Source organism: Phaethon lepturus, unplaced genomic scaffold (genome assembly GCF_000687285.1).
Source record: "Phaethon lepturus isolate BGI_N335 unplaced genomic scaffold, ASM68728v1 scaffold15120, whole genome shotgun sequence".
Classification (NCBI taxonomy): Eukaryota; Metazoa; Chordata; class Aves; order Phaethontiformes; family Phaethontidae; genus Phaethon; species Phaethon lepturus.
Genome location: NW_010511340.1, coordinates 89,589 through 117,268, shown reverse-complemented (window position 1 = coordinate 117,268; position 27,680 = coordinate 89,589). Strand labels below are relative to the sequence as shown.

The 27,680-nt window shown below is 36.9% G+C and overlaps 1 protein-coding gene across 1 annotated transcript in view; it reads left to right on the top strand.

The window, feature by feature from the left end:
• Positions 1-27,680, top strand: part of TTN (titin) — a 244,575-nt gene that overhangs the window by 145,008 nt on the left and 71,887 nt on the right. The window contains exons 122-175 of the mRNA XM_010283656.1: positions 1-141; positions 294-433; positions 917-1,043; positions 1,123-1,386; positions 1,488-1,754; positions 1,891-2,154; positions 2,693-2,832; positions 2,943-3,069; positions 3,189-3,455; positions 3,556-3,822; positions 4,332-4,598; positions 4,709-4,848; positions 5,822-5,948; positions 6,696-6,838; positions 9,311-9,434; positions 10,305-10,571; positions 10,719-10,816; positions 10,969-11,137; positions 11,230-11,496; positions 11,654-11,920; positions 12,012-12,290; positions 12,397-12,805; positions 12,909-13,033; positions 13,120-13,386; positions 14,014-14,283; positions 14,381-14,683; positions 14,805-15,107; positions 15,465-15,652; positions 15,740-15,854; positions 16,427-16,711; positions 16,981-17,132; positions 17,270-17,417; positions 17,558-17,735; positions 17,829-17,950; positions 18,049-18,336; positions 18,434-18,730; positions 18,849-19,035; positions 19,623-19,738; positions 19,828-20,127; positions 20,370-20,669; positions 20,761-20,866; positions 21,954-22,150; positions 22,255-22,560; positions 22,652-22,930; positions 23,361-23,660; positions 23,763-24,065; positions 24,162-24,536; positions 24,635-24,937; positions 25,379-25,678; positions 25,767-26,063; positions 26,161-26,445; positions 26,537-26,830; positions 27,215-27,514; positions 27,621-27,680. The exon at positions 1-141 is cut by the window's left edge and continues 156 nt beyond it; the exon at positions 27,621-27,680 is cut by the window's right edge and continues 273 nt beyond it. Of these exons, the coding sequence (XP_010281958.1) occupies positions 1-141; positions 294-433; positions 917-1,043; positions 1,123-1,386; positions 1,488-1,754; positions 1,891-2,154; positions 2,693-2,832; positions 2,943-3,069; positions 3,189-3,455; positions 3,556-3,822; positions 4,332-4,598; positions 4,709-4,848; positions 5,822-5,948; positions 6,696-6,838; positions 9,311-9,434; positions 10,305-10,571; positions 10,719-10,816; positions 10,969-11,137; positions 11,230-11,496; positions 11,654-11,920; positions 12,012-12,290; positions 12,397-12,805; positions 12,909-13,033; positions 13,120-13,386; positions 14,014-14,283; positions 14,381-14,683; positions 14,805-15,107; positions 15,465-15,652; positions 15,740-15,854; positions 16,427-16,711; positions 16,981-17,132; positions 17,270-17,417; positions 17,558-17,735; positions 17,829-17,950; positions 18,049-18,336; positions 18,434-18,730; positions 18,849-19,035; positions 19,623-19,738; positions 19,828-20,127; positions 20,370-20,669; positions 20,761-20,866; positions 21,954-22,150; positions 22,255-22,560; positions 22,652-22,930; positions 23,361-23,660; positions 23,763-24,065; positions 24,162-24,536; positions 24,635-24,937; positions 25,379-25,678; positions 25,767-26,063; positions 26,161-26,445; positions 26,537-26,830; positions 27,215-27,514; positions 27,621-27,680 (12,210 nt within the window). The remainder of the gene's footprint in view (positions 142-293; positions 434-916; positions 1,044-1,122; positions 1,387-1,487; positions 1,755-1,890; positions 2,155-2,692; positions 2,833-2,942; positions 3,070-3,188; positions 3,456-3,555; positions 3,823-4,331; positions 4,599-4,708; positions 4,849-5,821; positions 5,949-6,695; positions 6,839-9,310; positions 9,435-10,304; positions 10,572-10,718; positions 10,817-10,968; positions 11,138-11,229; positions 11,497-11,653; positions 11,921-12,011; positions 12,291-12,396; positions 12,806-12,908; positions 13,034-13,119; positions 13,387-14,013; positions 14,284-14,380; positions 14,684-14,804; positions 15,108-15,464; positions 15,653-15,739; positions 15,855-16,426; positions 16,712-16,980; positions 17,133-17,269; positions 17,418-17,557; positions 17,736-17,828; positions 17,951-18,048; positions 18,337-18,433; positions 18,731-18,848; positions 19,036-19,622; positions 19,739-19,827; positions 20,128-20,369; positions 20,670-20,760; positions 20,867-21,953; positions 22,151-22,254; positions 22,561-22,651; positions 22,931-23,360; positions 23,661-23,762; positions 24,066-24,161; positions 24,537-24,634; positions 24,938-25,378; positions 25,679-25,766; positions 26,064-26,160; positions 26,446-26,536; positions 26,831-27,214; positions 27,515-27,620) is intronic.

The following is a 27,680-nucleotide window of genomic DNA, read 5'->3' as shown; positions in this document are numbered from 1 at the left end:
CTGAACCAACTGACAAGACAGAAATCTTGAAAGAAGGAAATAAAATTTTCCTGAAAATCAAGAATGCTGGCCCTGCTGATGTTGGGGAATATTCAGTAGAAGTTGAAGGTCGCAGATACCCAGCTAAACTGACCCTTGGTGGTAAGGAAGCTTTTATTTGTATTATATTTAATCAGCTCATAGGCCAATATTCAAAAAGCTCTAAAAAACCAAACAAGCTAGGTAACCTGAGTTATTATAAAGCTCTATCAGAACTTGACCTAGTTATATCTGTGTTCATATGTGCATTCTAGAACGTGAAGTTGAACTTCTGAAGCCGTTAGAGGATGTTACAGTTTATGAGAAAGAAACAGCAAATTTTGATACAGAAATATCTGAGGATGATATTCCTGGTGAATGGAAGCTGAAAGGAGAAGTCCTGAGACCCTCACCTGTAAGCATCCTTGAATTTTACAACACAGTTTATTTAAATTTAAGCACTGTGAACAGGTTCCCTTGAGTCTTTATGGTCAGATCTTTGCAGGTCTGTCATTGTTACTCAGCCCAGAATGTAGAAAGGCTAAGCAGTATTGTGATTAGAAACACTGGTACTCTAAGTAATAATTATATGCTATAAAAGCTAAGTTTTGAAGGGCTTAATTTCTCAAAGGATTACAGCAGATTATTCAGACATTATGAAAATATCCTACATACATTGCTAGGAATGATGCCAACATTTAAATGAAGTGTGGAATGCTGAAGAAGTGTGCTCCATTTTTTTATTGTTGAGTAAAAGTGCTAACTTTCCTTGAAAAGTAATTCCAGTCTTTTTAGCTGACTCTTTACTGTGTATAAAATGTTTATAGAATCCCTTTATTAAAAAAAACTAGTAGTAAGGCATTGGCATTGTATTTACGAAAGTCTGTCATCTCTCCAGACATGTGAAATCAAAGCTGAAGGAGGAAAACGCTTCCTAACCTTGCACAAAGTCAAGTTAGAGCAAGCTGGTGAAGTCCTTTACCAGGCACTTAATGCAGTTACTGCAGCTATCCTGACAGTGAAAGGTACGATGCACCATGGAGTATGCTTAAACAGAGTTCACATGGAGCACGTTACAAATGATGCGTTTTGTTTTGCTTCCAGAAATTGAACTGGACTTTGCTGTGCCCCTAAAAGATGTTACTGTCCCTGAGAGGCGCCAAGCAAGGTTTGAATGTGTCCTTACCAGAGAAGCCAATGTTATATGGTCTAAGGGCACTGATATACTCAAGATTGGAGAAAAATTTGACATCATTGCAGATGGAAAGAAGCATATTCTTGTAATCAATGATTCTCAGTTTGATGATGAGGGAGAATACACTGCTGAAGTTGATGGCAAGAAGAGCACAGCAAGACTGTTTGTGGAAGGCAAGTATCTTCTTACGAACAAAACAAGAAAAAAATGGATAAAGAATATTTTAGAACCACAGTAGCCGCCTTCTGATGGTATTTATGTGTCTACATTACAGGTGTGAGGCTGAAGTTCATCTCACCTCTACAGGATCAAACAGTGAAAGAAGGAGAAACAGCTCACTTTCAGTTTGAGGTTTCTCATGAAAACATGCCAGTGAAATGGTACAAAAATGACAAGAGACTCCACACAAGCAGAACGGTTTTTATTACTTCAGAAGGCAAAGTTCATAAGCTAGAAATGAGAGAAGTGACACTTGATGATATCTCTGAAATAAAGGCCGTAGTGAAGGACTTGAACACACAAGCAAATCTGAAAGTCTTAGGTAATTACATAAATAACTTAAAATATGCTATATAGTATGTATAAATAATTTTATAAGTAAAAAGTGACAAAATATTGATGTTTTAGCAAATTTATATTACTAATTTACCATTTCATATCCACTATTCCCTTTGTAGAGGCTGATCCATATTTCACTGTGAAATTACAAGACTATAGTGCTGTGGAGAAAGATGATATTACTCTGGAGTGTGAACTTAGCAAAGATGTGCCAGTAAAATGGTACAAAGATGGTGAAGAACTAGTAGCTTCCAACAGGATTTCCATAAAAACAGATGGTTTGCGCCGTATCCTGAAAATCAAGAAAGCTGCAGAGAGTGATAAGGGTGTTTATGAGTGTGACTGCGGGACGGACAAGACAAGCGCTAATGTCAGCGTTGAGCGTAAGTTATCATGCCTTGGCTAAGGGAAAGTACTGAAACCTTTGTAAAACAGTGTAGGCAGACAGACATCCTTTAAAATACAACACCAAAAAATTGTACCTTTAGAAAACATGCTGTTATGATGAATAGCTGAAATATCTAGATTTACAATTATTAAGAGTATTTACAAGAAACAATATATCTGAAGATTTATAAATGTCTGTTGTAAAGACAGTGATGATAAATTTTCCTCCATGTCCGTTTACAGTCAGGAAAAAAACAGTTAGTTTAATTCACTGTAAAAGATATCTGGGTTAATTCTGAGGAAAAATATTCTTACTAAAAATAACTAAACTTTCAGACATATTATAGAAGGGGGTGTAGGCTGCCCAAACTTAGGCTTTTTAAAAAGATGTTATTAGATAAATATTTTCAGTGATAGCATTTGAATGCGCTAAAGAAGGGATAGAGAGGGTTGAGATCCTGTTCAGTACTACATTTCTATGGTATAGAATGAGTGAGTAAACACATGTGAACTTTTGGGGTTTTTTTATTTTAGCTCGCTTAATTAAAGTGGAGCGCCCACTGTATGGAGTGGAAGTATTTGTTGGTGAAACAGCACGTTTTGAAATTGAAATTTCTGAGCCTGATGTCCATCCTATATGGAAGCTAAAGGGAGAAACCCTAACACCTTCACCTGTAAGACTTCTTTATTTTCAGTCCATAGTTTACACTAGAAAAAACATATTTAATGATAATGTCTTCTGAGTGGTTTCCTAGAATATTCATACTGGTTTATCTATCACCAGGACTGTGAAATCATTGAAGATGGGAAGAAGCATACTCTTGTCCTTCATAACTGCAAACTTGATATGACTGGAGAAGTATCTTTCCAAGCTGCTAATGCTAAAAGTGCTGCTAATCTGAAAGTGAAAGGTACAGTCTGCACTTTGCCAGCATTTCCGCATGTGTCTCAGGGCATCAGAACAAATCTAGCAGCACAAAGATCTATATGAACGTATCACTGAACTGAAAGTGTTCTTCTTTGGTTTCAGAATTGCCTCTCATCTTTATCACTCCACTAAGTGATGTGAAGGTTTTTGAGAAGGATGAAGCCAAGTTTGAATGCGAGGTGTCCAGAGAACCCAAGACGTTCCGCTGGTTGAAAGGAACACAAGAGATCACTCCTGATGAAAGATTTGAAATTATTTCAGATGGAACAAAGCATGCTCTGATTATTAAATCTGTTGCATTTGAGGATGAAGCTAAATACGTGTTTGAAGCTGAGGATAAGACAACAAGTGCCAAGCTAATTATTGAAGGTTTGTCTGACTTTGCCTTTCTAGGAAAGATTTGCACCATAGTCCTTGAATAATTTTTATTGATAACATTATTATTAATGAAAATGTTATGTTGTTACAGGTATCCGCCTGAAATTTATTACTCCTCTCAAGGATGTAACAAAAAAGGAGCGAGAAACTGCTGTGTTCACTGTGGAACTCTCCCATGAAAACATCCCTGTTGTCTGGTTCAAGAACGACCAGCGATTACATACCAGCAAAGTGGTTTCAATGACAGATGATGGCAAATTCCATACACTCACAATCAAAGATCTTACTATTGATGATACTTCTCAGATTAGAGTGGAAGCTATGGGCAAAACCTCAGAAGCTAAACTCACTGTTCTTGGTAAGAATACCCAAAAGAAATTACATGATGTATATTATCAGAAGAGTCTTATTAATGAAAAATGGTTATCAGAACTTCTTGGGGTTGGTTTTGTTTAGCTTTGGTGTTTGGTTTTTTTTTTTTTTGGCCTAAATCTACATCGTGATTTTTGACGATTTTACAATTTGTTTGTCTTCTTTGGGTCTCAATTTCCCCATTCACAAAGGATAATTAAAATAACTTTAAAGTTTCATGCAACTGTTGCAAAATTAACTATTAGATACTTACATGGTGCTCTGAAACTCCTAGAGCACCAAAACAATGTTGTCAGTATATTAGTAATACACTGAATTGTTTCTTAGATATTTGTTGGTTTTGCTTTTTGCAACAGAACTGTGAAATATTTATAAGGACTATATATAATTATTCTTGCAGGACATAAACAAGAAATGTATTTTATGGTAAGAACTAATGTCCTTACTGAAAGACTAGAACTTCAGACTGAAACATATCTTAACTTTTGCTTACAGAGGGAGACCCTTACTTCACTGGGAAGCTGCAGGATTACACTGCTGTAGAGAAAGATGAAGTAATCTTACAATGTGAAATCAGCAAAGCAGATGCCCCAGTGAAATGGATGAAGGATGGCAAACCAATTACTCCATCAAAGAACGTTGTTATTAAGGCTGATGGTAAAAAGAGAATCCTTATCCTCAAGAAAGCTTTGAAGAAAGACATTGGACAGTACACTTGTGACTGTGGTACTGATCAAACTTCAGCTAAACTCAATATTGAAGGTATGGTTATTTTACTGGGCTGCTCTGTAGTAGAGATCTTTTGGGGTCTGTTAGCAATTGAGGGACTCAGCCACTTTTTTTTGTCTTTTTTTTTCTTTTTTTTCCTCCAGACCGGGATATTGAGATTATACGTCCACTATACAGTGTGGAGGTGATTGAGACAGAGACTGCCCGTTTCGATATTGAAATCTCTGAGGAAGGTATCCATGGCAATTGGAAGCTAAAAGGAGAACCACTGACTGAATCAGCTGTAAGCAAATATTTCAGGATGTTTCTTGTATGTGTCTCAACAATTTGCAGGGAGGTAGGGTGTGAGGGAGAAGGTGGTGGCTGCAGAAACTAAGTGGAATCTCTTTCTGCTTTCGATAAGGGTCACTATAATAAAAATACTGTTTTTTTAAATTAATAACTTTTAAAATGTAGTATAAACTTAACCAAAAATATCATCTAACGTAGCTAAATAATAAATGATTTTACATAAATAAGTACATTCTGTATTGCTAGTCCCAAACAATCACACATCCAAAGTGCAAAGTTCTCATGGAATTCACTTACACATAATAGCATTTAAGAATACAAACCTTGGATTGTCTGCATTTACCTTTGGGTTTTTAATTATACTTGGTTTAAATAGATGTAGATGACATTTTCAAGCTCTTTTCCATTACTGTGACAGCTAAAATTGGTTTAAAATGGAATAAGGCTTAATCAAATATTCTTAATTCCTTGCTGGAAGGATCTGGAAAATTAAGAAACAATACAGTCACGACTGGCAATAATTTGGCAACTCTTTGATGTAACAGTACCAATGGGCATAATATACAAAGGTCAGAAGTTCAATGAAAACCAGTGTCTGGATAAGAGAAAAGGACACACTACTCAAGGAGAGGTCACAGCACAAATTTAGTCATTTCTAGTTCCCTTAGGCTTCTGACTGGTCTACATACGGATATATTGGCTAGTGAATCAGCACATACCATTCACCAACAAGAATGTGTTGCTTCTTGCCTTTTCTTTCTAAGAGGAGCAGACTGTATTAGGAAGAGCCTTTGAAAGGAAAGGCCTATGAATTAAAGTTTATAAGGTATATTGCAGGTGGCAGTGTGCCTAAGTGTTCTGAATGGAGGAGGAGATAACGTGCATGGTATGAGGAGAAGTAGGGGCGCTCATGGTGAGGAGCACAAAAAAGATTCTAAAAAATTGTTTCAATTCTCTTTTTGCAGGATTGTGAAATCAAGGAGGAAGGCAAAAAGCACTTCCTTACACTGTACAATGTACGCTTAGATCAAGCTGGTGGAGTAGATTTCCAAGCAGCAAATGCCAAATCTGGTGCTCACCTTCGTGTGAAACGTAAGTGTTTTTTAAACTGAAATTAATTAAGTGAAAACAAGGTACTTATGGCCTCTTCGGAATGGATGTACAAATCTCTGTACTGTATTGAACCCACAGCAATTCTTTCCAGAACAGCAACTCAAGGTTTAATTACTCAAGCCATTTTAATGTTTTAGTTAAGGAATGTCCTATATGTTTTTTAACTTTGTATATAGTTTATTCATACAGGAGAAGTAAAAATAAGGAGATGGCCTTGAAGGCTGCTTCATGTTCTAGCATCATATGTTGTTATGAAATCAAAGTATTACAAGCGAAGGTTTTACTGCATTAAAGTATCATGTTAACCTGAGAGGGTGGGATCATAGTGATATCTGGGGATCGAGTTAAGAGCTTGATGGACAGGGACAGACCACACAGTTGAAGACCACTTGTTTCCCACTCCAGTCCTAGCCCTTGCTATTTTGGAAAACACATACCTTATCTAGCAAGAGGCATGCAAGGCTTGGCAGGGAGACAGATGCACAGGAACTTTCCTGCTGACCTTGTTCAATTTAAAGAAACACGTTCTGCAAATAGGAAATTTTAGGTGACCAGCCCTCCCCCTAAAAACCCAGGGGGGCCTCTTCTATTTAGGGAATTTAAAGAGCAGCTTTGCGATGTCTGTCTCTCTTGAGGGAAGCCACCATGGAGATTAGTACATAAGGGCAGCAGCTCTCTCTTGGGTAGAAGTGACTAATCTGAAAATGATGTCTTCTCCTTACCAAGCTCGAGTAATTGGCTTGCTGAGACCCCTCAAGGATGTAACAGTGACAGCTGGGGAATCAGCAACCTTCGATTGCGAACTCTCTTATGAGGGAATCCCAGTAGAGTGGTTCCTGCAAGGAAAGAAACTGGAGTCCGGTGATAAGGTAAAGAAACTAAACTTTATTTTTCTTCATGTTTCCTCCTCCGTCCTCTCTTTCTCTCCCTTCTTTATTTCTCATATACTCTCTGCCAGTAGAAGTACTAAGGCACAGTAATACAGTAGTGCTGCTGTGCCAAATGGTAAATCCTCTCTAAATCAGATACACATTTTTTCCCCCCAGAAATTCCAGTATTCTGGAATACTGCAAGTATTTATCGTACAAATGGAAACTAAGGTTCCAAAATATCAATCATTACAACAGTAATTTTGTGCCTGATTCTGTTGGAGACTCAGACACAGGGGTACTGAATGATTTTTGCTCAGGTTTATTGTAGTTACAGTGAGAGGGTTTTGAGAGGTGCTATCAGGAAATTCTTTTTTTAATCCTGAATGCTGAGTTGCAGTCGAATTCTGCATATAAGGGGATTAAGAGGATTCAAATTCCTTTTCAGGCATTTGTTCTGTCCCTACAGATAACTCTCTGGGCAGATTTGCTTGTCAAGCACTTCTCACTAGCTATTTTTAACCCTTGATCAAGTGCTGGCTCTTAACTCTGAGATGTGAGCAGCCAGGAATGCAGCCAGTTTAATATTTAAAGTTAATGGTAAGGGAAATACATAAAGAAACATAAAGAAATACATAAAGAAACATAAAGAAATACATTAAGAAGCATAAAATATAAATGGATATCACTGGTTCTAAGACTTCTTTTTCAAGTACTAGGCCTAAGGGAGATAATGCGAATGAGAATACAAATTGGAAACCTCGAACAAAGTAAACTTTTAAGGCATTACATGACCTAGAAAAGTTTCAGAACCTGTAATAATGCTGCTAATAATACTTTGGTATGGATTTTTTTTCTTTTAAATACAAATTTTAACATACTATTTTCAGTTTTTACTAGATCTTTCTGAGCTTCACCAAATCTGCCTGAATAAAAACTATTTCACAAAAGAAAAGAATATAGAAATAGGAAAACAAAACTGATCATGGAGATAGGCAACCCTATTACAGTATTTAAGGACAGCTAAACAAAACTGAAACCCAGCATATGAGAGAAAATAAATCAAGGTAATAGCTTCTGAGTCTAGGAATAAAAATGTGGAAAGCTACTGATCAGTGCAGTGGCTTGATCATTATTGCTGCCTGGCAAGAAAAATATTGTATGTTCAATATTCTGTATGATGGAAGATTATTTTATTCTTATTTGACTGAGTTATCATTTTAATTACATGAAAAAAAATCTAGATTTTCATTTGGTTTACATATACAGTCAAAACTGTAGTTTGACTTCAGCTGAAATTTTATCAAGAAGAAATTGAGTAAACCATATATTTACTTGATGCATCACTTTCTGCCCATTTAAAATAACCTCTTGAAACACTTTTGCTGCTGTCGTCAAGAATCGGTCTAGCTGTACAAGTGTTTATTTTCAGCTGTTTTTAATTCAAACCATTATTTTACCTCTGGCATTCAGCTGTACACATATCGAAGTGACTTTTTTGTTTGTCTTTACTGTTTATCTTGGTCAAATAGGTGTTTAGCTTCATCTCAATCTCTATCAGATGAGCATTCACTAGAGCTAGTTTTCAGGAACACATTGACCATTGAGGAGGAAGGACAGCCTCTTAGCTCCTTCCTTCCCTCTGAAGAAAAAGGGGCTGCCTTCTCAAAATAACGTAATCTTTTATGCTTCTTCCTTAGTAGAAGCTCATTTTTCTGCTTTATTTTTTTATACCAGCTTCTACTACTTGATCACATACTTCTCTGAAAATAAACAAACAGAATTCTTCAGGAGCTATGTTAAAATTTATGGCATGAATGAATAGCAACCCTCTTAATGGCTGCAATGCAGGATATATCCTTGAATTCCCTAGGTCCACTCCTAGAGAAAAGGGATGTTTGTGTAGGAGAAGCCCAATTCAAACTCATGATTGTGAAGTAGTTTCAGCAATACACCAATATGGAAATTTTTTTTAGGCAGAATTTTTTACCAAAATTTAATAATGGAAGGTCAAATTGGCATTCACAAAAGAGTGCCAAACCTTTTTATAACTCTCTAAAAGTTTTTACTTTAGATGTAACCAGGATTAATACCAACTTTTTCCCATAAATTTACTTATTTTTATATTTATTAGTACCTGTTTGAAATAAACATTATCTCAAGTCAGCCTCATTTTGAACTTTGGTAGTAGACTCAGGTTTTCCAAGGACATAAATACCTTAAAACATGGGGAAACTTAAAATTACAATTTATTGTAAATGAAAGGACAAAACAGAAATTATTCTGAAAATCCTCAAAGCATTTGTATCTTGAGCTATATCTAGTATATACAAAATAAAATTGCTGACATTTCATATAAAAGTAAACAACAAAATTCCACAGATAACAATAAATAGCAATGCTATTTCATTAAATATTTCTTAAATATTTGTTGTAGATACTTACAAAGGGTTTTCTTATGTACTCTATAAGGTCATGACACGTGCTGAAGGGAGAGTTCACACTCTTATTCTTAGAGATGTCAAGTTAACAGATGCGGGAGAGGTATCACTAACAGCAAAAGATTTCAGAACTCAAGCAAATCTTTTTGTGAAAGGTAAGTATTTCAGTCATTTTAATTATACAGTAATCAGTGTTAATGGTCCATTCATGATTCACCCTGGAATAGGATGTAATATACACCGTATATAAAATTAGTAGGATCATACATACAATATCGGACTGGTAGATAATTTTCCTGATTAAAAAAGCCACTTAAAATCATTATGCTTCACAGAAGATCTGAGAGGAAATACTGGAAATGTGTCAGATGTGGGAGATGATGCAGTTCATTAGGATTTCCAGGGCTTCATTGCAGACTTGAACATTCAATTAGCCTCAAAATGACCTGCAAATATTGGCCTTCATGGCTCTGGATGGCTTTTTTCTTTTCTTTGGAGTATCCAGAAACCTATGAGAGCACAACTACACCATCATTCAAGTGACATAACATTGACTGTATACCCACTTGCACTGCTTGCAAGCTGTGTGTAGCTAAGAAGTCAAAAAAACTGCACAGACTTCTAACTAATGTAGTGAATAAAGGAAAAATAAAAAAATAATTCCTTAAGTTGAGAGTGTAACTTCAGAGCCACTGAGATCACATGGGTATAGTTCAGCTAAAAAACCTGAGTTGCAAGGCTATGTGATGATTTCTGAGTAAAAACGCCATGGACAAGGATATCATTCAGTCTAATCTTACAGTAGGCTGAAAATGAGGAAATTAGCTGAATTAACGGAACATGTCTGGGCATTAAAAATAAAAATAAAAAAAAAAACCAAAACCCAAAAAAACCCTTCAGCAGAGATGTCTAAGAGCCTTTTTGATTATTCAGTTAAGGAAAATTAGTATTGGACAGTTCTGTACTAGCAGAAGGCTGGCTATAATTTAGATATTTTCTATCAAAAATCTATCTTTTACTTTTAGAATCCCCAGTTGAATTTACTAAACCACTTGAGGACCAGACTGTTGAAGAGGAGGCCACTGCAGTACTGGAATGTGAAGTTTCCAGGGAAAATGCAAAAGTTAAATGGTTCAAAAATGGAGAAGAAATTCACAAAACAAAGAAGTATGATATAATTTCTGATGGCAGGGTCAGAAAACTCATTATCCATGGCTGCACACTGGATGATGCAAAAACATACACCTGTGATGCTAAGGATTTTAAGACATCATGTTTTCTCAATGTAGAACGTGAGTCATTTACAATTTTCTACAGAATGTCTAAGGGCTATAAATGTTATGTACTAGTGTCTATGACTTGCAATAATATCAATGTCAGCAATTTATTCTTCTCTAGCAGAGAATTTCCTGTACTAAAAATTTTCTTTTCTCTTATAGCTATTCGTGTTGAGTTCCTGAAACCCCTAACTGACCTTGAAGTTAAAGAAAAAGAATCTGCTCGGTTTGAATGTGAAATTTCTCGTCCAGGTGTCAAGGTGAAGAATAATACTTTTAAATCTGAGTAACTTCTTCAACTAGAGCTTTTTTTAAATTTACAACTTTATTGTGTTGTTACAAAAGAACACATGACTGAAATCTATTATGAGTATGTTAATATTAATAACCATGTTGATTTGTTCTAAAACAGGTGAAGTGGTTTAAGGATGGCATTGAAATAAGAAAAGGCAAAAAGTATGACATAATTTCCAAAGGTGCAGAACACGTTCTTGTTGTCAGTAAATGTGTCTTTGATGATGAAGCTGAATATGCCTGTGAAGCAAAAACAGCTCGAACTTCAGGCCTACTTACAGTGATAGGTAAACACAATGTTTTAGAATCTAATGTATGAACAATAAAAAATGTTTTTTTGATGAAAGTATTTAATCATCTTTCTAAATTCTTGTTGCAGAGGAAGACGCTGTTTTCACAAAAAAACTTCCTGATCTTGAAGTAAATGAAAATGACACTGTAAAATTGACCTGTGAAGTTTCAAAGCCTAATGCTGAAGTTACTTGGTTTAAAGGAGATGAAGAGGTGCCTGATGGTGGTAGATTTGAACACATTTCTGATGGCCGAAAGAGAATTCTTCTCATACGTAATGCTCATCCTGAAGATGCTGGCAAATATACTTGCAAGCTCCCAAGATCTAGCACAACAGGAAAACTTACTGTACATGGTAAGAGAGTTACTTTGGTGACCTTGCTTTCTGGGTAAAAAGAAAAAACATAAAAATTAGAAAATCAGTAAGAATACACAACTTGGTTTATTCTCTTCATAAGTAAAAAATAAAATAAAATGAAATTATATATAGCTACAAAAATGTTTTCTTTCAGAACTTGCAGCAGAATTTCTTACCAAACCACAAAATCTTGAGGTGCTTGAAGGAGACAAAGCTGAATTTTTCTGTTCAGTATCCAAAGAGGCAATTACAGTACAGTGGCTGAGGGGTGACACAGTCCTGGAGCCTGGTGATAAGTATGACATCATTTCAGATGGCAAAAAGAGAACACTTGTGGTTAAAGACTCTATTCTAGGAGATGCAGGAAAGTATACTGTCATGGTTGGTGAAGCTAAAGCAACAGCACGCTTGACAGTGATTGGTAAGTTTTATCTTATCAATGTGCGGGTGCGTATTTTATTGCATTCCTTATATTACATGATGTCCTATTTCGTCTGTTTTCTCCATTTCAGAAAAACTCAGGATTATAACTCCTCTTAAAGACCAAGAAGTTAATGAGGGTCAAGAAATTATTTTCAGCTGTGAAGTCAATAAAGGTGGTGCCAAAGAAAAGTGGTACAAAAATGATGAGGCAATATTTGATAGTGCAAAATACATTATTGTACAGAAGGATTTAGTTTACACTCTCAGAATCAGAGATGCACAGCTGAAAGATCAAGCTACTTATACCATCTCACTGTCAAACCAGAGAGGTGAACATGTCAAAAGCTCTGCTGCCTTAACAGTATTAGGTAAATAAGTTGCACTGTATTAAAATTATTTCATCATCTTACATTCAATTTCACGTCAGGATCATGAGGATGTAAGTTAATCAGTTTGGATCTTTTGTCTTAACAGAGGAGGATCTAAGAATTGTTGAGCCCCTTGAAGATATTGAGACCATGGAAAAGAAAACTGTTACGTTCTGGTGCAAAGTCAATCGCCTTAATGCAACCCTCAAATGGACAAAGAATGGTGAAGAGATCACATTCAACAAGCGCATTTTGTACAAAATTGATAAATACAAACACTCACTCATCATTAAAGACTGTGGGTTTATAGATGAAGGTGAATACACAGTTACTGCTGGACAAGACAAATCTGTTGCAGAGCTTCTCATCACAGAAGCACCAGCAGACTTCATTGAACATCTCCGGGACCAGACCGTCACTGAATTTGATGATGCTGTCTTTACATGTCAGCTTTCCAAAGAGAAAGCCAGTGTAAGATGGTACAGAAATGGAAGAGAAATCAAAGAAGGCAAAAAGTATGTACATTTTATTACACTTGTTAATATGCTAAACATGCTTGCTTTACTTTGTTGCTTTGTCTGGAAACTAAAATACTGCTTACTTTTCTCCCCTCTAAAGATACCAGTTTGAAAAGGATGGAAATCTGCACAGATTAATCATAAAAGACTGTAGACTAGATGATGAGTGTGAATATTCCTGTGGAGTGGATGACAGGAAATCTAGGGCAAGACTTTTTGTTGAAGGTATGAGTAAAATTGAGTTGCTTCATTATTTAGTAATAACAGAAACAATACACAAATAACACCAAATAAATTGATATTTATTTCAGAAATCCCTGTTGAGATCATCCGACCACCACAAGATATTTATGAAGCTCCTGGTGCAGATGTCATCTTCATGGCTGAGTTGAACAAAGATGGTGTGGAGGTCAAGTGGTTGAGAAACAACATGATTATTGTTCAAGGTGACAAACATCAGATGATGAGTGAAGGAAAAGTCCACAGGTTGCAGGTGTGCGAGATAAAGCCCCGTGACCAAGGGGAATACAGATTTATTGCCAAAGATAAGGAGGCTAGAGCTAAGCTTGAATTAGCTGGTAAGTTGCTTGCTTTGTGTTTCTTTTATAAAATGTTAGATTAGTGAATAAACTAACTAAATTGATTTCTGTTCTTTCAAAGAGTTGAATTGAAATGAATATACAGTCAGGCTAAGACAAGTGCAAGTCTGTTAAACTGTATGAATTATAATTCAGGCAACAAACTTGTTTTTATTATACCACACTGATCCAACTGTTGAGGAAAATATAGGTCATTTTTTAGTGTCTATATTAAAGAGCATGAATTGAGCTTAAAGGAGGCAGAACCTTTTCATTAGATCACTGCAGATCTAAAACATGAAAATTATTTGGTCTACTCATTTCAGTCATGTAAGACATTTAATTCCTAATTTGTCTATTTTACAGCATCAGACCAATAAAATACATTAAATTAATGCTCAAAAAGCAACTCCTTCTTCCCTGATTTTACAGGAGGACACAATATATACCAACCAACCTGAATTTCTTTCTCTCGAGCAATCCAATGAGTATGTGAAGGATTTGCTTAGAATTCATACAACAGCTCCTTTTACTTTTCTATGTTAGCTTCTTTGCTGACTACACAAATATATCTTTTTTTTATATATATATATGTAAGTACTTACTCGTCACATTGATCTTCCTTAGCTGCACCTAGAATCAAGACTGGTGATCAAAACCTTGTGGTTGATGTTGGGAAGCCCTTAACTATGACTGTTCCATATGATGCCTACCCAAGAGCAGAAGCTGAATGGTTGAAAGGGGAGGAAAGTCTGCCCACAACAACGGTTGATACAACAACAGACTGCACTACCTTCAAAATTCATGAAGCAAAGAAATCGGATAAGGGAAGGTATAAGGTTATACTTCGAAACAAACATGGCCAGGCAGAAGCATTCATCAATGTAGAGGTCATTGGTAAGTACTCCCATTATTAAAACCTTACTTTCATTTATTTAAGCTGGGGGGGGAGGGGAAGATGCAATGCCCTAAAATATTGTCATATCTTTGTTAGATGTTCCGGGACCAGTTAGAAACTTGGAAGTCACTGAAACTTACGATGGTGAAGTTGGCCTCGCCTGGCAAGAACCAGAAAGTGATGGTGGAAGTAAAATAATAGGCTACGTTGTTGAAAGACGTGATATCAAGCGTAAGACCTGGATTATGGTCACTGATCGTGCTGAAAATTGTGAATACACTGTTACTGGACTTCAAAAAGGAGGAGTTGAGTACCTCTTCCGTGTTAGTGCACGGAACAGAGTAGGCACTGGTGAACCAGTAGAAACAGAGAGACCTGTGGAAGCTAAGAGCAAATTTGGTGAGCAGAATTTATGAAAAACTTAGTGTTTGATGACAGCGTAAGAAAAGCAGTACAAACTCTAGCAATAGGTAAAAACACATACCTTGTTTTCTCTTTTTCTCCCTAAAATAAAATGCAGATGTTCCTGGTCCTCCTCAAAATGTAGAAGTTACTGATGTGAATCGGTTTGGAGCTACACTTACCTGGGAACCACCTGAGTATGATGGAGGATCTCCAATTACTGGCTACGTTATTGAGCTGCGTAACAGAGCTTCCATCAAATGGGAGCCAACTATGACCACTGGGGCTGATGAACTGTCAGCTGTTCTGACTGATGTTGTGGAAAATGAAGAATATTTCTTCAGAGTAAGAGCTCAAAACATGGTTGGAGTTGGCAAACCAAGTCCTGCTACACATGCAGTAAAAATTATAGACCCAATTGGTAAGTATGAAAGCACTGATTGTGATTGCATTATAAGACAGAGACATTTTGGCTGTTTATATATTATGTGTGCAGGGGAGTTCAGTTGAGAAACATGTGCTGCAAATACCATGTACAGTTAGATTTTTCCTACTTTTGTCCTTCAAACGTAACATAAATACCTTGCTACCATTTGGTTCAGTAAGAACTCCAAGTATTTTTGCCCTGAAATTAGAATCCAATCTCAGTTTTAAAAAAAGGTTTAGAAAAAGCTATGCAAAGACTTTTAAAAGAGTACTTTAAGGTATAGACAGCTGATATGCAGAACCATACTACTTTGTCAGTTGCAAAAATGTATTTCTCTCAAATTATTTTCAGAGAGACCAAGTCCTCCCATTAACCTTGATCATTCAGACCAAACTAAGTCATCAGTACAGCTCACATGGGAACCTCCTCTCAAAGATGGAGGAAGTCCAGTCTTAGGCTATATTGTTGAAAGGCAAGAAGAAGGAACAGACAAGTGGATTCGTTGTAACCCAAAACTAGTACCTGCTCTTACTTTTAAGGTAAGCTGCTCTGTTCATCAAGAAAGTACTCAAAATGTGTAGATCATCTTTAATATGAGTCACTAAATAGTTATTTTTGCTTTTTAGGTAACTGGATTGAAACCAGGATCCAGTTATTACTACAGGGTCTCAGCAGAAAATGCCGCTGGTGTGTCTGACCCAGCAGAGGCTATTGGGCCACTAACTGCAGATGATACTTTTGGTAAGCCATATGCTATTTATTAAAGATAATTAATCAGATAAGACACACAATTAAAGTGCATCTTGTGGGTAATATGCATATTTTTCACCAGATAACTGCGATGCCAACTAGTATGAAGAGCCTTAGACCTTTGAGATTCTGAGCTATTTCTCCTCCATTACAAATTCTGCAGATAATTAGCTGTACTATTAGGTAGAGACCAATTAGTTTGCCTGAAATGCAAGGCATGACCTTTTGTCTCCTGACCTAGCTTTGTGGAAGGTGGTGGGTAACAAAAGCAGAGAAAGGCAGAGAAGATTAAAAAAAAAAAAAAAAATTGAAACAATATAAATTTTTATTCTAAAGGGTAAATTAGATCTCCTACTTGATATGCTAAGCTGCCTTACCATCTCACATATTTCTAAAAAACATTTAGCCAGCAGAGGTAGAAAGTTATAAGCCACAGCTAGGCATAGACAGCTCTAACCTGCAGGCTGAGATACGGTTAGAATCAGCTTCTCGACACAGCTATCACTAGCTATATTCAAAACACCTGAAAACATTTAATCAAATCCATTTTCCACTTTTTGCAGTTGGACCTACAATGGACCTAAGTGCATTTAAAGATGAGCTGGAAGTTATTGTTCCAGAGCCAATCAAGATCCGTGTTCCTATCACTGGCTACCCTGTGCCAACCGCCACATGGTCTTTTTGTGACCAAGTCTTACAAGAGGGTGATCGTGTAACAATGAAGACCACAGCCTCCTTTGCAGAACTTTTAATTACTCCAAGTGAACGTCCAGACAAGGGAATTTATTCCTTAACATTAGAAAACCCTGTGTCATCTGTTTCAGGAGAAATTAATGTTAATGTCATTGGTAAGCGGATATGTATATTCTAGCAATAACATTCCATGTTTGTCTTGCTAAAATCTAATTAGGTTAATAATGTGAAATCACCAATTTTCAGTAAACCAAGTATGTTAAAATATAACTAAAAATTTGAAATCCGTCCTCCAAAATAACTCTTTTCTGGAAGAGTTGGAAGAATTACTAAGAAGAGTAAGTCTTCTAGCAGATAAATTACATAGAGATCATCTGTCAAACTCTGATTACAAAATAGTTAATGCAATTTATGTGATTTCTAGCTCGTCCAAGTGCACCAAGAGAACTTAAAGTTTTAGACATAATCAAGAACACAGTACAGCTGTCATGGGAACCTCCAGAAGATGATGGTGGAAGTCCAGTTACAGGCTATATAATTGAAAAACGTGAAGTAAGCCGGAAAACATGGAACAAAGTAAGTCCATTCTTTCTCATTTCAATTTCTATTTGCTATATTGTTCCCACATGTGCTACTGAATTTTGTGTCTTATTTTGGTAATTGCTCTTGGGAAAGAAACTTTAGAAACACATTGGAGCCTTTCCTCTCTTTAGGTTATGGATCATGTTGTTGACCAAGAGTTCACTGTACCTGACCTCATCCAAGGAAAAGAATATTTATTTAGAGTTTCTGCATGCAATAAATGTGGCCCAGGAGAACCTGCATATATTGATGAACCTGTAAATATGTCAGCGCCAGCAAGTGAGTCAACTGTTTCGCATTGTTGCTGATTTTATGTTTCTGAAATCTTGCTGACTTTCTTCAAAATAAGATGTTAAAAAAAAAAAAAAATCTTCCTTAGACTGGTTTATAAGACATCATATGTTTTTAATTTTTAATAGCGGTGCCTGATCCACCAGAGAACGTTAAATGGAGAAATCCAACATCAAAAGGAATCTTCCTAACATGGGAGCCTCCTAAATATGATGGTGGTGCCCGCATTAAGGGTTATCTGGTAGAAAAATCCCAACGTGGCACAGACAAGTGGGAGACATGCGGGGAGCCTGTTGTTGAAACAAAGTAAGTAAATTAACATCAGAAGGTATATGCTTTCAACTAACTGAGCCATCCTCACCACCTTAAATATCTGGGTGTTTTTTTTTTAACAAACAGAATGGAAGTAACAAAACTCAAGGAAGGAGAGTGGTATGCATATCGAGTCAAGGCTTTGAACAGAATAGGAGCCAGCAAGCCAAGTAAGCCAACAGATGACATTCAGGCCATTGATGCAAAAGGTAATTACTTCAATCACAAAACTACAATAGCTGCTTTATTTTTACCAGTCTCAGAAATACTGTTTCTATAACAACATTTTCATTCTCTCTTAAATCAGAGGCACCAGAAATTTTCTTAGATGTGAAGCTTCTTGCTGGACTTACTGTGAAAGCTGGAACCAAAATTGAGCTGCCAGCCAAAGTAACTGGAAAGCCTGAGCCCCAGATTACTTGGACCAAGGCTGACAAAATTTTGAGACCTGATGACAGAATCACCATTGAAACCAAACCTAATCATTCTACAGTCACAATTACAGACAGCAAGAGGAGTGACAGTGGAACCTATATTATAGAAGCTGTAAATTCCAGTGGACGTGCTACTGCTGTTGTTGAAGTTAATGTTCTTGGTATGCATGTATTTTATAAATGTTGTTTATAAAAATCATTAGTAATGTACTGAGGTATGCAAGCAGAGGATTAACATTCACATCTTGTTCTCTACAGATAAACCTGGTCCACCAGCTGCATTTGATGTATCAGAAATTACAAATGAATCCTGCCTTCTGACATGGAATCCTCCACGAGATGATGGCGGTTCTAAAATTACCAACTATGTCCTTGAGAAAAGAGCTACAGACAGTGAAATATGGCACAAGTTGTCATCAACTATTAAAGATACAAAATTCAGAGCTACCAATTTAACTCCTCATAAAGAATATGTATTCCGAGTCAGTGCCGAGAACATGTATGGTATTGGGGAGCCAGCACAGTGTAGCCCCATCATTGCAAAATATTCATTTGGTTAGTTAATTAAATTAATGTTAAAGTTTTACAATATTTTAACAGGGCAAAAAAAAACATATATGTGATGGTTTTGGTTTTTGTTTTTTTGTTTGTTTTAATTTATTCATTTATATAGATCCACCAGGCCCTCCAACAGGTCTTAAGCCTACAGAGGTCACTAAAGATTCAGTCACCTTAACATGGAATGAACCAGATGAAGATGGTGGCAGCCCCATAACTGGCTACTGGGTTGAAAGATATGATCCTGAGCAAGATAAATGGATCAAATGCAATAAAATGCCAGTGAAAGATACAACATTCAAGTAAGACTATAGTCAGTTTAGTCTGAAATAGGTCACAGAGACATAAAAATTTAACAGTAGCTTTTGAACAAGTTTTACATTGTTCTTTTTTTTCCTTGCTTCCATAAGTTTATCTCCAACTAACATCTGGTGGCATGCTTTTTTTGATAATTATTTTTAAAGAAGAATGTCTTTACAGAAAAGTGAATCATCTCTTTTTTTCTTTTTTAAATGTTATGCTTAATAATTTCTGTGCTATGTGATTATTCATAAGACATTCTAAAATAGCAGACATAGCCAGCTCAAGTATCAGTTTGTCAAAACACTGGGTTTTTTTTCTCCTGATACTCATATTAAGTAACAACCATGGAACATGCAAAAATGCAAGATGGCTCTCAAAACATTGGTTTCTGTGTCATGGTGGACCATTTTACTGTTGACAGTATACTTATTTTGAATGTTCATCATTTCATAAACCATCATTAACAGTAATTTGCGTATTTTCAGATTTTCCAAGTAAACTGTAGGATGAAGAGTAGAGGGAATAATGTTTTAGGCATGAGTTAATGTGTAGATTTGGTTTAATCAAACTTAATTTTTATTTCCAGAGTTAAAGGTCTTACAAATAAGAAGAAATATAAGTTCCGCGTCTTGGCAGAGAATCTTGCAGGACCTGGAAAACCAAGCAAGGAGACAGAGCCAATCTTAGTGAAAGACCCAATTGGTATAATAAACATATTTTTAATGGTTTAATTTAACAACAAAAAAATTCTTTGTTTTCAATCACATACTTAACATTGGATTCCTGTCTAGATCCACCATGGCCTCCTGGAAAGCCAACTGTGAAAGATATTGGGAAGACATCATTATTCCTGAACTGGACGAAGCCAGAACATGATGGAGGGGCAAAGATCGAATCGTACGTCATTGAACTCTTAAAGACTGGGACAGACGAGTGGGTGAGAGTGGCTGAAGGAGTTCCCACAACTGAACACTTCCTCAAAGGGCTTATGGAGAAACAAGAATATTCATTCCGTGTAAGAGCTGTGAACAAGGCTGGTGAGAGTGAGCCCAGTGAACCCAGTGACCCTGTGCTGTGCAAGGAGAGACTCTGTGAGTATTCTTTCAGAACATGGTGCAACTACAAATAGACTGTCTCTGTCTTTAAAAAACCCCATGTCTGACTGTTTCTGTAGGTACCAAGTGAACTCTTGGAAGGCTTATGAAATACTAGAATCTGCCCTGCTTTAGTTAAGAAAATACAAAATTTTAATAGTTTTGGTGTATTCCCTGTCTTACAAGATCTTTGATGCAAAAAATACTAACCAATTTTACCTTCTGTTTCTATTTTACAGATCCTCCTTCACCACCTCGGTGGCTTGAGGTTATTAATATCACTAAAAACACAGCAGATCTTAAATGGACAGTACCAGAAAAAGATGGGGGTTCCCCAATTACCAACTACATTGTTGAAAAGAGAGATGTAAGGCGAAAAGGCTGGCAGACAGTTGATACAACAGTGAAAGATACTAAGTACACAGTGAGCCCACTGACTGAAGGCTCATTGTATGTGTTCCGTGTGGCTGCTGAAAATGCCATTGGACAGAGTGACTATTGTGAAATTGAAGATTCAGTGCTTGCTAAAGATACTTTCAGTAAGTTTCAGATTTGTTACTGAGTGATTAGTAGAAACAGCTCACGTGTAATGGATTCCTGTTCTTCTAATGTGTGTATTTTTTTCTTCAGCAACCCCTGGGCCTCCATATGCTCTTACAATAGTTGAAGTGACAAAAGGCCATGTTGATTTGAAATGGGAACCACCTAAGAATGATGGTGGCAGACCGATTCAAAGGTAAGGTCTTTTCAAGTTTGTGTAGTGTTTCCTGTAGATGAAGAACTTTTCATGAGTGAAGACATTTCTCTCAAAATGTTTAAATTTTAAATGGACACTTTTTATATGAAAAAGAAGTGTATGGATGTAAAAGAGAAGCCATGCAGTCAGAGCAATTAAGGGTTTGATTTTAAAATGTGGAATTTATGCAAATGTAAATAACCTAATGTGCATGAACAGTGAATGTGTGTCAGCATCCTCAAAAGCATCTAATCAAATCAGATCAAATTGAACTGTATGTAAAATAAAAAAATGAATGCAACCCTAGTCTCCAGTTCCTCCAGAGCTGTAGCCACTTAGATCCATCTACCAATTAATATTGTTAGATTTTCCTGCTGCCTTAGTTTCTCATTCAAACTGTATACACTCAGCTAAAATGAAGCCTCATCTCTCTTCTGTTCATTCTCTTTATTACACTTTTCAAAGAGACTGTTTTACTCCTTTGGGTTGCTTCTAACTTGTCCTTTTCTTTGGTTTCTAAAGCATCTGTCCTTTCAAATTCACCTTGAATGCCAGTTAGATTTTCGATCTTCAGATTTTCACTCTTCCTCTCCTTCCCAATCACAGTAAACATATCTTAAACAAACTGACAACTACAGAGATCGCCTGAAGCAACCAAAGTCACTTAATTCACATTACATTCCCATAGCCTATCATAGGCAGAATTTTGACAGCTGAGTAACTCACAGATAATACCTATCAATATTCTCAGTGTACTAGCCACTGAGATCCAAACTATCAAAGATGCAAGTATAGCTTGGAGGTTCTTCTACCTCTGCAGCTCTCTAAAACCTGAGAACACAGCCAAAGGTTAGGAATTGGCTTCCAGAATTGTGTCTGTCTGTAATGTCAGCCCCATTACATGCAAGACCTACCAGGACTAAGTGGCTGATGTGTGAAGTAAAGTTAATTGAATCTGGCACCCATGACTCTCACTAATTTTCCATTGGCCAAACTATTCTAATCTCTCTTTATCTATTTTTTTGAGCAAGAACTCTGAAGTGTTCATATTTCAAGTGCCTGATAGTATTTTCCCCAATTTATTCAGATATGTTATTGAAAAGAAAGAAAAACTAGCCACTCGCTGGGTAAAAGCTGGCAAGACAGCTGGTCCAGATTGCAATTTCAGAGTGACTGATGTCATTGAAGGTACAGATGTACAGTTCCAGGTTCGTGCAGAAAATGAAGCTGGCTGTGGTCATCCCAGTGAACCAACTGACCTCATTCATATTGAAGATCCAACAAGTAAGTGGTAGTATAATATACGGAGTATGGATTATGGAAGCAATGTACTGTGTAGAATAGATATTATGGGAGAAAAATGACACAATTCTTTTCCATTTCTGCAGGCCCCCCTTCACCTCCTCAGGATTTACATGTCACAGATGCAGGTCGAAAGCACATTTGCATTGCATGGAAACCACCTGAGAAGAATGGTGGAAGCCCTATTATTGGATATAATGTTGAGATGTGCGAAGCAGGAACAGAAAAATGGATGCGAATCAATTCTCGTCCAATAAAAGATCTAAAATGTAAAGTGGAGGAAGGTGTTGTTCCAGACAAGGAATATGTGCTGAGAGTCAGAGCTGTCAATGCTGTTGGAGCAAGTGAGCCATCAGACATCTCAGAAAAAGTTGTTGCCAAGGACCCAGACTGTAAGAATAGATTCCTTTTTTTCAGATCTGCGTAACTGAAAAAAGAATGGTGTTTGGCAATTTTCTAGTAATATTATACTTACTTTTACAGGTAATCCAACCATTGATCTAAAAACTCGTGACATTGTTGTTGTTAAAGGACAGAAATTAAGTATCCCTATACCCTTCAGAGCTGTTCCATCCCCAACTATAACATGGCACAAAGATGGCAAAGAGTTGAAAGCTGGTGACAGAACAACAATGAAGAGTGACTACACCTCTGCATTGCTTGAAGTTATAGACAGTGTTCATGCTGATGCTGGTGTTTATACTATCACATTGGAGAACAAGCTGGCATCAACAACTGGCTCAGTCAATGTCAAAGTCATAGGTAACTAGGCTTCTTCCATTCTGAGAAAGATACTTATCCTCACTTGAGCCTTGCAGCTGACAGAAGAAAGGACTAGAAAAATCCCTTGTCTGCCATATGGAGGAATCACCTAAACTCAGACGCATGTAGACTGCCATAAAGGCATTAATGTTACAAACTCCTACAAAAAGACCCCTTTACCCCAAGTTCGTCTAACTAGTCAATGTCTGCTCAAAGCCCAATTATTATGAATAGTCATCATATAAATATAAAAAAGCATATAAGTATTCTGAATATTTTTCACCTTTAGAAATCTAAATTCATATATATGCTGTGTATTTGTGGTTTTGTCCTGCTTTTTGCAAAGCAAAGAAATGCAACATAATTTCATATTTGTAGGAATACAGTTTTCGATCTATTTAGTTAATTTTATTATTCTTATTTAAAACAGGTCCACCTGGACAGTGTAAAGACATTAAGGCAAGCGAAGTAACTAAGAATTCTTGCAAAGTATCCTGGGAACCTCCAGACTTTGATGGTGGTACTCCTATTCTGCATTATGTTCTGGAACGCAGGGAAGCTGGTCGTAGAACATATATCCCAGTCATGTCTGGTGAAAATAAGCTTTCATGGCAAGTCAAAGATCTTATTCCAAACAGTGAATATTACTTCCGTGTTAAAGCTGTCAATAAGATTGGAGGAGGTGAATATCTTGAACTAAGAAACCCAATCATTGCAGAAGACCCGAAACGTAAGGTTTTTTTACTACTAAATAATCTAGCAAATTTAATTTTAACTAAAATCTTTATACTTTCTTTTCTCATATGAACCCTCTTTTACTACTTCTCCACAGAACCTCCAGATCCTCCTGTTGACCTTGAGGTCCATAATCCAACATCAAAATCAGTAACACTTACATGGAAACCACCCCTGTTTGATGGTGGAAGCAAGATTATGGGCTATATAATAGAAAAGCTGGCTAAGGGCAAGGAGAGGTGGGAGAGATGCAATGACTATCTGGTACCTCTATTAACTTATCCAGTGAAAGGTCTTGAGGAAGGAAAGGAATATCAGTTTCGTGTTCGTGCTGAGAATGCTGCTGGCATCAGTGAGCCCTCTCGGATTACTCCTTTTGTGAAAGCTGTGGATCCTATTGGTATGAATTGCTCATTTGATTGTTTGTAGTAATTGCCATATATCCTCAAACATATTGGAAGATTCTACTCTCCATTTATCATCTGTGTTATTACAGAGGCTCCAAAAGTCTTCCTTGCTGCAAACTTACAGTCTGGCCTTGAGGTGAAGAGAGGTGATGAGATCATACTTGAGGCACATATTTCGGGGTCACCTTATCCATCTATCACTTGGCTGAGGAATGATGAAGTTGTCAAACCAGAGGAAATCAAAAAGAGAGCACCAACATATACAAGGAAGAAGAAGGGTGAAGCTGAAGTAGAGGAACCTTTACAGCTTTCACTGCCAGAACGTATGAGTATTGACAACCATAAAGAAGGAGAGTCTGTACTATCAATTCGTGACTCCATCAGAGCTGACCATGGTACATTTACAATTAAAGTGGAAAATGATCATGGTGTTGCAAAAGCCTCATGTGAAGTCAATGTGTTAGGTATGTAATGAATGTTCTCAAAAACACCTAGTTGTTCAGAGTATTGGGTAAGAAGTGCACAAGACGAGTACTCATCATTTCTCTTGCTTTACTAACAGATACACCTGGGCCTCCAGTCAACTTTGTATTTGAAGATGTGAGGAAAAATTCTGTCATTTGCAAGTGGGAGCCTCCCCTTGATGATGGTGGAAGCGAAATCCTAAACTATGTACTAGAAAAGAAAGACAACACAAAAGCTGAGATGGGCTGGGTCACTGTCAGTTCAACACTCAGGCATTGCAAGTTCCATGTAACAAAACTGATTGAAGGAAAAGAATATCTCTTCCGCGTATTTGCTGAAAATAGAGTTGGATCAGGGCCACCATGTGTTTCAAAACCAATGACAGCAAAAGATCCTTTCTGTAAGTTTTAATTTTGAAATACAACCTTTTCAGAAAACCAATGTAAAACTTCACAGACTCTTGCTTCATCTACATGAATGTTTCCCAGAAGAAACTTGAGCAATGTATTTATTGCACATTTTAAACCATTGAAATAAAGGGAAATATTGAAACGTTCTAATCTCAATAGTAAAGAAATAAGAATGACAATCACTATCATAAAACTTTACACTTAAAACACTTAACATCTGAATAGTGACATTCTCTGTGTTCTTACCAAAAGAGAGAAACACTGCAACTTGACTACCAATTGCAGTTAGGAATCAAAGTTTCTAAGAAAGAGAGTAGAAGAACTATGAATTACTTAATGTTAGTAATTTCTCATATTTTAATTCTCTCTTAGTTTCGAGTAAGCACTGAAGAAGACAGCAATGATGACAAAATTACAATTCTTTTTTTCAGCTCCACCAGATCCACCTAATAAGCCTGATGTACAAGATGTTACCAGCAACAGTATGTTGGTTAAATGGAATGAACCAAAAGACAATGGTAGCCCGATCATAGGATATTGGATTGAAAAACGTGAAATTAATAGTACTCATTGGGCCCGGGTCAACAGAAGCCTTGTGAATGCTCTGGAAATAAAAGTTGAAGGACTGTTGGAAGGGTTAACCTACGTCTTTAGAGTATGTGCTGAGAATGCAGCTGGCCCTGGTAAATTCAGTCCACCATCAGATCCAAAAACTGCGCAGGACCCAATAAGTAAGTAGCTTAGCAGAAGCTAATAGCAGACGGGTGACAGAATAGAATTCACAGGCTTTAACTTTGATTTCCACCTATTTATTTATAGTGCCACCTGGTCCACCAATTCCAAGGGTTGCTGATACAAGCTCAACTTCTATTGAGTTAGAATGGGAACCTCCTGCATATAATGGTGGTGGAGATATCACTGGTTACCATGTATACAAACAACTGGTAGGAGTAAAAGAGTGGTCACGTTGCACAGAGAAACCCATTAAGGTTCGACAGTATACTGTTAAAGAAGTCAGAGAAGGTGCAGACTATAAACTCCGTGTTACTGCACTTAATGCAGCTGGTGAAGGACCACCTGGTGAAACCGAACCTGTAACAGTTGCAGAACCTAAAGGTATTGCAATTGTGTTACTTTCAAGAAATGTCCAGCTGCGGAAAACGTGTTTTTTAATGTCTCCCTTGTACTAATAAACTGTTTTTCTCTTCTGCAGAGCCTCCCACTGTTGAGCTGGATGTTTCTGTCAAAGCAGGCATTCAGATCATGGCTGGGCAAACTATTAAAATTCCTGCTATTGTGACAGGGCGTCCTACTCCCACCATTGCATGGGCTGTGGAGGAGGGTGAATTAGACAAAGATCGAGTTGTTATTGAAAATGTTGGCACAAAATCTGAGTTAACCATTAAGAATGCACTGAGAAAAGACCATGGAAGATATGTAATTACTGCTACCAATAGCAGTGGTTCCAAATCTGCAGGAACCAGAGTAGAAGTATTTGGTAAGAAAAATATTTTCTGAAATCTACTGAGCATTTCTTTTGGTGAGATAATCTTTGGGCTTTATCCTACTTGTTTGATTTTGTTTTTCAGATGTTCCTGGGCCAGTGCTTGACCTAAAGCCAGTGGTCACAAACAGAAAGATGTGTTTGCTTAACTGGTCTGATCCTGAAGATGACGGTGGCAGTGATATCATAGGCTTCATTGTTGAACGGAAGGATGCCAAAATGCATACATGGAGACTAGCTGTAGACACAGAGAGATCTAAATGTGATATTACAGGTCTAGTTGAAGGGCAGGAATATAAATTCCGTGTTAGCGCCAAGAACAAGTTTGGTACTGGTCCACCTGTTGAAATTGGACCCATTCTTGCAGTTGATCCATTAGGTAAGATGACTAATTTTATGTGGGTTTTTTTTTTTTTATTTTAATTAGAGGTTAATAAACCAGTATTGTTTCATGGATTGCTTTCTATACAGAAAGTGTATTTACTTTTCTACTACCTGGATAAGGCATCTGCCTTAGATTAGTTACTTGAGTCAGATCTCTGAATTAGTTCTGTAAAACTACTATGGTTCTTTATGTAATAAAATACTGATGTCTACTGAGACACTACTTGTTACCTTCATACTTCATACTATCCACAGTCATACTCGGATACTTTGCATACAGAAGCTGTGGCTTTAAAAAGCCAGAGGTACTGTATTCATATGGTTAAAAATTCTCTAATTTTTAAATGTTTTTTTCATTATAATTTATCTGTGTTAATAGGTCCTCCAACAGCACCTGAGAGATTCATGTACACAGAGAGGACAAAGTCAACCATTACGCTTGATTGGAAGCCTCCACGTAGTGATGGTGGCAGTCCTGTCTTAGGATATATTGTTGAGAAAAGGAGACATGATTCAAAGGACTATGAAAGAGTTAATGCAAGGCTCTGTCCAACAACATCTCTTCTCGTTGAAAAACTTGATGAACTTCATATGTATGAATTCCGTGTCAAAGCTGTCAATGCTATTGGAGAAAGTGAACCATCATTGCCCCTCAACGTAGTTATACAAGATGATGAAGGTATATCTGCGTTAAAGTAATCCATGAAAATATCTCCAGAACACTGAAAGGCAATTTCTCTGTTTCATCTCCATCCTCACTCTGTCATTTTTGTTCGTGTTTTCAGTACCTCCAACTGTTACATTACGTTTGGCTGTGAGAGGAGATACTATCAAAGTGAAGGCAG